This window comes from Pygoscelis adeliae, unplaced genomic scaffold (genome assembly GCF_000699105.1).
Source record: "Pygoscelis adeliae isolate BGI_AS28 unplaced genomic scaffold, ASM69910v1 Scaffold445, whole genome shotgun sequence".
NCBI classification, from domain to species: Eukaryota; Metazoa; Chordata; class Aves; order Sphenisciformes; family Spheniscidae; genus Pygoscelis; species Pygoscelis adeliae.
Window position 1 is genome coordinate 1,007,864 of NW_008824894.1, and position 8,377 is coordinate 1,016,240.

At 45.4% G+C, this 8,377-nt stretch overlaps 1 protein-coding gene across 1 annotated transcript; it reads right to left on the bottom strand.

Annotated features, from left to right (window-relative positions):
* Positions 1-1,260: 1,260 nt before the first annotated feature.
* On the bottom strand, positions 1,261-8,236 carry NOTUM (notum pectinacetylesterase homolog (Drosophila)). The gene is made up of 9 exons (XM_009324604.1): positions 8,210-8,236; positions 7,259-7,362; positions 6,306-6,364; positions 4,887-4,989; positions 3,906-4,097; positions 3,457-3,557; positions 3,209-3,356; positions 2,541-2,588; positions 1,261-2,430 (listed from the first exon to the last, which is right to left on the bottom strand). The coding sequence occupies exons 1-9, from the start codon at positions 8,234-8,236 to the stop codon at positions 2,124-2,126; spliced, it is 1,089 nt and encodes a 362-aa protein (XP_009322879.1). The 3' UTR covers positions 1,261-2,123.
* Positions 8,237-8,377: the final 141 nt, after the last annotated feature.

Below are 8,377 nucleotides of genomic sequence, written 5' to 3' on the forward strand. Positions count from 1 at the left end.
TCCCTAGTAGAAATACATCGCTGGACACAGCCTAAGGCACTTGCCGTATCTACAGGTGCATCATCTTGTGTAGAGCCGCCCTGCGAACAACTGATAGGCCCAGTAGTTTCCCTTGGTGCACCCAACTGATGAATTAGCACACAGCAGAAATTCTGGCTACTGCTCAAGTACCAGCACTTTGATTGACTCCATGTGACTCCAGCCCTCAAAGGAATCCCATCTTCCTGTATGCTTTTCCAAACGTTGCCTGTACTGAAGGAGCCTCTCAACTTAAGTGGCATGAAAAATGTAATCAGAACAATTCTACTTTTACACACAAGTCATTGGAACGTAAAGGATATCGGTAATCCCTAGGCTGATCACAGGGAAACTCCACTGACGAGTTTTCCTGCATTTCAGTTCTGCTGGGAGCACCAGTCCTTTTCTCTTTAGCTACTTTTTTATCTTAAATGTGTACTAAACCCATCTTGCACAGCGGGACGGCCGATTTCCTGTGTGGTACTGCCCGACCGTTTGCTGAAGTCCATGAAAAGTAACCGAATGGCTGCGGTTTTGTTCATTTTGGGGTTTACTCACCCAAGGCAATGGATCTTACAAATAGCACTTACAAATACCTGGCAAGACCTATCTTGAATGGAATTTTTCTAAAATTAGGTCCCAATTTTCTGTGGCCTACACACGGTGTAACCATTTACACAAGTGCAAGCAAACGCAAAGTCAGTATCAAGAACTTCTGCAGAATGGATGCAAATTATGCTCCTTGTGCACGTTTGTCGACACCAGCTGCAGTACGCTACAGTATAAAGCTTTTCTGCAGCTGCCTGTATGCTTTCCCCCCTAAGGAAGGGTCTCTCGCCCTCTCCAGCTTCAGTCACACATTCCTGATCCCTCCCTTGTTTTCCTCCCATTACCATCAAAGGGGATTCTCCCTGTTCTGAGGTGGGTGTGTTCGCAAATGACTAGAAGAATAGAAATATGTTGGTGCTTGCCTTGTGTTCTCCGCCTTTTATGTTCCAAACGCACTCCATTTTAAGACAGGCCAGACGGTCTGATCAAACATTTCTCTCACTAGAGTAGAGGCCTTTGCTGCAAAACCAGGTCTCCCTGCATCTTAAAACGCAATGCCCTGGAATACCTGGCAAATCACAGTCAAGCTGAGAACGCTGTGCAAGTATGCAAACGTCACGAAAGGGGTGAAAATCCCTGTACTTAGACCTCGTATTACAACCTCTTCATCAGAGAAACGGTGACAAAGCATACTGCAAGGGGAACACAGAAGTCTAATTAATACAAAATGTCCATACCACCCTCAGCCCTCTCCCAGGCACAAGTGATCATAAGGATAACCCATCCAAATGAGCAGCATATACAACTTTACAAAGACATATGTATGGTTCTCTGGTCAGCCCTTATAAATAGCGTTTTACATATTAAAATAAATATGTCCACGTTGCTGAAGTAGCAAGAGGTTTCTTCGTTATTTAAAAAAAATATGTTACAAAACAATATCATTTATATTTCTTGCTTAGTTTAAAAAAAGTAATAAAAAAGTCATTTTATAAAATACGAAAGTAAATTGAGTACAAGAGTGTCCATCCCTAGCACGTGTCCTGGGTTTGTACATTAGGACTCATCACAAGATGCTGACCTCCAGGAAGTCATGTAATCATTCCTTCACTTCTAGTTGGACAAAAGAAATCCAGTGCTTGCTTTTTTCACCACTTGTATCAAGTCTATGATGTAAAATTCATGGCAAGGGAAGAAGTCCTAGATCTGGGGAAGGTTCTCATTACTGCTATTTATGGCTTCGCTACTCCCTGTATCGGATTGCCTTGTGTAACACAGGAAGAGGATGTGAATGGCCAAAACTGAGCCCTGGAGTTTGGAGGTAACGAGTTCCAGTCAAATAGTGTAAGCAAGAAATTGCTTTTTTTGTTTGTTTTTCTTGACACATCCTAAGTGTGCAAGAGTGTGGGAGCACGTGGGTGTGTACAGGTTTGAGCATGCATGGGTGTGAGCGTGCATCTGCCTGCATGAGCGTAAGGAAGAAGATTAGAAAGTGTGGGAGAAGGGCTTAGAGTCTCCTCCTGATCTAATCTCTCTGCCCCTCTGAAGACCCCTTCCTAGTTACCACTGCTGAGCATCCCCAGAAGTTTACTGGGCTCCAGGCCCTGTTGCTGTGCCATCTTCTGAACATCAAAACCCATGTGCATGAGGAACTGGATCACGTTCATCTCCTGCCCTGTGAACTGGTCCCTGATAGTGGGGCACGAGGGGTTGCAGTGAGGCCACGGACAGCTGTCAATCAGATGAATTGGGCAGCCTTTCAGAGGGGCCTTCCCATTTTTGTTGCTCTCATGTAGGCTCCGATCCCAACAGTGCAGGGCACGGGGTAACGACGTCCCCTTCACCTGGATGTCTGTCCAGTGACTGAAAAGACAAACCGTACAGGTTGTATCAGAGGGGTCAGGCTGTCAGAACTGGTTCATTCCCCTACCGATTCCCTGTTGACCTTTCATAGAATCTGCAAAAGCACTCACTTGCGTGTAATGATCTCATGAGACAAACAGGCAGGAGCAAAGCTAGCGCTAAAGGAAAAAAGGAAACATGGATTAGGTCTTGGAAGGACAAAGTAACTCCTGCTAAATAGAACCTTCCGGACTAGGTAGAGGGTGGAAATTTTGCCGTCCCTAGCAAGACTTTTAGAAACAGCAATGACTATCGTGACATAAAACCCGACTGGACTGGAAAGTATCCAGAAGAAAAGGGGTTCCATCCTGCCTAACAGTGCACATTCACAAGGCACTCCTGAATACCTGCTCTTGTATGAAGCAAGTAAGGCACACTAACGGTTGCTTCTCTGTTGTCTCATCAACTCTCTGGATGTTTTATGATCGGTACTTTTCAAAACATCCCTGTGAGGTTAATGGCTGTGCAACGGCAAGGAGTCTCAGACCCCACCTTGGAGGTAGGAAAGAAAAAACCAAGTTCCTAGTGATAACAAAGGGTAGCTGATAATTGTGAAGTTGGAAATGACTTTGCACTTATCCAGAAATGAAAAAGACAAGATTCTTGATGTAGATGAACTAATAGTTACCAAATTTACAACAATCGTTTCTGCAGAGACCTGAGAAATGCTGCTAGGACACTGGGTAGGAATGCCTCTTAGAAATAAATGTGCCAGGTTTTCCTCAATGAAAATACTTACGTCACATCCTTCAAGGTGTTTCTCAGCTCCCTACCCAGATTCTGGATGTAGAGCCACTGCCCTTCCTGAACAGGCTGGCCAGTGAGGTGTACATTGTCTACAGTAAGCTGGGCCTCATCAAAGAGCCACTGGACAACAAAGACTGGACCTAGGAAGACAAAAAAATTTGGAAAAGGGATTGCTCTAAGTTAGCTGTGGATACAGAGGAAACCCTAGAATCCATTTTATATCTCTCCTCTGATACTTACATCGAAGAGTGGGGTAAATCTTATATCCAAAAAAGCAATTCCATTCCTCTCCCTCTTTAAACTGCAGCTTACAGCGTTCAGGAACGATACCATTCCAATATCTAGAAGACAAAGCAATAACAGAATGAAAGGCATAGCGCAATCCTAACAACGGCCTTTCCATATCCCAATCTATTTCTGTTCCGACTATAGTTCCGACTTATTGACACCAGAGTTCTTTCTTGGCTATATTGTCCCATCAACACATTTTAAAGCATCTACAAATTGCACGCATTCTTCTGCACGCCTAGATTTTAAATTATTGTCTTTTCCAATAAAATCATTGAAAAACCACTGATGTAGATGATAAATACTCTTTAGGTATCAAAATGAAGGAAGACAGAGAAGGAGGACATCTTCTCCACACTCTAACCTCTTACAGAAGTGTACTTTAGAGCATCTGATTGTACCTTATTCCTCTTCTGATGGCTTCTGTTGGAGCACACGTTATAGTATCAATACAGTCAGTTCTGCGATACTGTTTATTATCCAGGAACCATCCGGAGTCTGCCAAGCCTCGAACCTGAATCCCTTGATAACCCATCTCCTCCAGCTGCTCTGCCACTCGATCCACGTTCAGGAGCACTCCTGTCCCTCCAGCACTGCAACAGCAATGTTAATACTGCAGTCATGAAGCACACAGAGCTGTTAAATGGCTGGCTAGCATACATACTCTCACAGCAGCGACACTCTGTAAACAACTTCATCTATCCACAGGACAATCCACTACTAACTTGGTAGTCACCAAGTTATTTCCTTGCTTTGCAAAACCCTCAGAAGTAAAGCCGGTGCCGAGTAACAGTCTGATACCTCAGAAACCAAATCCTGTTCCTATTCTTCTTCTGGGAGATACATGTGCTTTATATCATTTGCAAGGGGTTTGGCTGCTCAAAAACTGAAAGAATCTGGAGTGAGACAAATTCATCCTTTGCAACTTCTCTATTACACCCCTGTGTAACATACGCCGAGCGTACCATAGCTTTGCGCAACATAGATCGATTCAGAGCACCTGCGTCAGGCAAACCTGATTTTTTAATTCAGATGTCCCGAATCTATTCACAAGAGGAATGCGTCTCATGGTTTGGGCCGACAGGAGCCAGCATTCTTGATGCAGGGAAGAGTGAATACGTTCCCTCCCTCTTGCAAAGCTTTTACCTTGTCATTTTTCCATTTTCTCCTAAGTGTACCTGGACCAAAAGCCGAGGAAATAGTCTTGTATCATCCCCTGTTGCACCACTTAAAGGAGAAAACTGAGAAGAGATACAGGGTTTGCTGTGTTAGTGTTACTGTACTCCTAGAAGAAATTTTTCAGGAGCTGCTGAGACCTCCCTAACAGCTTTCTACTGTGGAAATCCCCTGTCTTCACCACAGGAAACCTTGTAGATACCTACCTGCTCCCTGCTAGCAGCAACACTTTTGCAGTGCTAAGACCTTTTCCCACCAGCTCCTTTATAACCTCCTGAATGATCAGTGCTCCCATGAAGGCATATTCATCTGGAAGAGAGAGCTCAGCGTCAACAAAACTGTCTCCTGTCCAGGCTACGACTTTTGCTTCCTCTTCACAAATGCTCAAGAACCTTATGAAGGGATTATGAACCTAAAACCAGGCCCATTTTCTCCACCTGTATCAAGTACCTCTAACAAGAGATACTCCCCCCTCCGTACAAAACTTGCTTCCCTGAAAGAAATCAGTTCCAACTTACTGCACCCCTTTTTTCCCCAATTCATAAAGCCAATTCAGCCAAGCAGTGTTTCACAAAATGTCACACCTACATAGACCACTCCTTCCTCGGCACCACCAAAAGGCAGCCACGTTCCCTGAAGTGTAACTGCTTCAAAGGAACAATCGTAAGAAGCCGTGATGAAGTGAAAAGGTCCCTTACTGTGACAAAAGTGTATCTGTGGCATTCACGAGTGGTCCGTTTCTCAATTTAAGAGTTAGTGAAGAGAGACATCGGGTGACACCATGTCTGGTTTAAGGCCAGAACTCACAGACCAGCTCAAAGAAAAGCATTAACCTTCTGCTTTTTCAGTGCCACATCACGGAGCACCTTAGGCCAAATTCTTTTGTTCACAGCAGCGTCTATCAACAGTGATTCCATTCTGGTCAAAGAAAACTCTTCATGAACAAACGAGAGGAGAACCAAGCCCCTGGCGTTTCTATAGACATTACTGCACCCAGACACCAATCCTGTGTTGAGTTGGGAACCCCAGAGGAGTACATGAGGTAGAACAATTCATTTGCACGAAATCCAGCTTACTCTGGAAGAGCGCTCCTTTAAGCAGACTCCCAGAGTTCCGTCATCATCAAAATGACAGCCAGTGGCAACGTGCATATTAAGATGAACTGTTCTTCGTTTCCCAAAGCAACCTGCCGACAGCTTTAGCCTGACACATGACGGCTCCTTTCAAAAGCCAGATATCCTCCTGACAGAAGTCTGAAACCAAATTCACTGCGCTTGCCCCTCAGACCAGCAAAGCCAAAGTTGCATGCAACAAACCATGGTTCCTCAGCTACAGCATTTCATTTGCTGTGTGCTGGAACCTGGAGATTCATCTAAAAGGAATTTCGTTCCTCTAATCCTTGCATACTGCATCAGTGTAACATCTCTGCAAGCAGTGGCTCTGAACTATGTCAAAACAGCCTGAGCTAAAGAGATCAGGATGTTTTATCTGGAAGTAGCTTGATATTCTTTCCTGCCCTTCAGCAAGAAAAAGCCTGTTCTTCATTCATGTAATTTCACAGAAGTCTGGCCATATCCTTTAATGTGCGATGTCTGGGGCAGCAACAGCCCATCAGCAACACTCACTTTTCTCAGACTTGGAAGAGGCACCACTCCAAACATCACTTGAGCAATAAGGGATGAATCTGTAAGAGAGAGCTGTGTGAGTACTGACGTTCCTTTGACATGCAAGGAGGGGTGAGGACAGGGTCAAGTAACTGGAAGAAAATTAAACCCCGGGGAGGGGAGAAGGGAAGAGTTTCTTGCCCGGTTAGACAACTTACCTTCTTGCACACCAAGCGACAATTATAACTGTCTTGAATTTTCTCCCGAACACTGGTAGTTTTACTGAGTTAAATCAGTATCAATGTGTCTTTTATCAATCTAATTGAAGCACTGAGCTCAGTGGACAGAACGATGGGCCAAGATTTTGCTCTTAGCTGTCCCACTGCTACGGTGGATGGCCTGCCACAGGGCAACTCTCTGTGCTTCAGTTTTTCACATGAAAAATGAGAAGACCTCGTCAATGCAGTGCAAATGCTGACTGCAACGACTGGAGGTTTTTGCAGGGATGAAGTTATCTTCCCATTTTTGTCTCCGGCTCGCAGAATGCAAATTAACATCCCTCTCTTCTGCTTTTCCCTCCTGTACAATGCATATATAAACCGCTGTCTTTCTCATTTCTCTTCTTTGAGCTAGAAGAGCTGCTCCACACTCCTCTCAAACCGGCAAATGCGTACCATACTACCAGCCCACCACTCACAACAGTATTTGCCACTTCAGCTATTTGAGAAGGCTCTCTAAGCTATCCCCAGTTTTTCTTCCTCAGATCACCCCACAACTCCCAAGGAGACTGGACTTAAGTTTCTCCAGACCTTGCCAGCGCTACGTTAGAGAGCTGAACTAGAACAAATGAGGAAACATACAATTCCCTCTCGCGAGTGTTAGTCTTAATCTGTCTTTGTAGCATTCTTGCTAGCCGAAAAGGCAGGAGATGCTGTTTAAGTATAAACCTATTTCCCTTCGTTGTCCCTCCTTACACCATGTTTGCATTCCACCAGTGGGGATTTTCTTCTGGTTGTGATGACAGGATCCCAGTTCCTGCAGACGGGCACAAAGAAACAAGAAATGTACAGATGACAGTCTGCGATTGCAGAGAAACCGTACGAGCCTCATGCAGGATCTCTGACCACACAGAAAACAAACAGCCATGATGAAAAACATTGGTAAGGGAAGTGGAAGGAACATTTCTAAATTTGCCCTTAGGCAGATGTGACTTTCAGAACTCAATTCATGCTAGAGAGGAAGCCTGTCCAGAAGCCTCTTGTAGTACAAAAAAGAACCTGTGACACATACTTAAAATTAAGCGCTTCCCCGAAAAACAAATCCTAGCAGGTAAATTCCAATATATGCAATTATAAGATCTGTGTGAATGACAGAGGTTTAGGTGTTCAGAAAGCCGGAGCATAAGCAGCGAGAATGAAAAGAGGAGCTCAGCATTCCTGGGCTGGCTCAGGAGCCCGGTGGTCCACAGCGCGGGTATCTGGCGTGCTAATTCCACCTTCTGCGTGACACTGAAAGACGCCACAGGTACGTTACGTGTGCAGCAAACGTATGCTTTCACACAGAGGATCCCCTTCGTTGGCTAAGTGACGTTACGCAACTGTAAAGGGGGAAAAGGCGGAACCACGCAGCTCCAGGTGAAAGCCCGGGGAGTTAATCTGACGTCTCCCTCCGCACACAGGGCCAGTCCTACTACAGGCAAACACGCGCATCCCGGGCAGCGCGCGAGGAAGTGCATCTGTCCCGACAAACAGATTAAGAGGCCCAAGAACAGTTCTTCTGACAGGATTAAGGGAAACACAGAGTCTCTCTACAAAACGAAAAACTAAGCCACAACTCTGAAGATCCCAGCAGGCTTGTGAGTACATGCGTGCAGGTAACCTGAAGAGAGCATGTTGGCCAGAGTTCAAAAAACCAGTACTGCCTACCAGCGATAACCGTACACCCAAACGCATGTGCCCATCTGGGCTTTTAGGAGGTTTTCAGAGAGCGGAGAAGCACGCTTGTTTGGGCGTCCTCTCGCAGGAGCGAGAGCCCGTCCGTGCCCGCGATAGCGCCGGGGCGGGAGCAGTCACACGGCAGCGACCGCGCGCCCG

What these genes read in the sequence shown, in the direction of transcription:
- NOTUM (XM_009324604.1), bottom strand. Translation starts at nt 8,236, where the DNA reads ATGCGTTTGGGTGTACGGTTATCGCTG. An exon ending in TGGTGGAATGCAAACATGGT is followed by an intron (nt 6,365 to 7,258) that starts GTAAGGAGGGAC and finishes TCTCTCTTACAG; the next exon opens with ATTCATCCCTTATTGCTCAA. An exon ending in TTGCTGCTAGCAGGGAGCAG is followed by an intron (nt 4,098 to 4,886) that starts GTAGGTATCTAC and finishes TTGCTGTTGCAG; the next exon opens with TGCTGGAGGGACAGGAGTGC.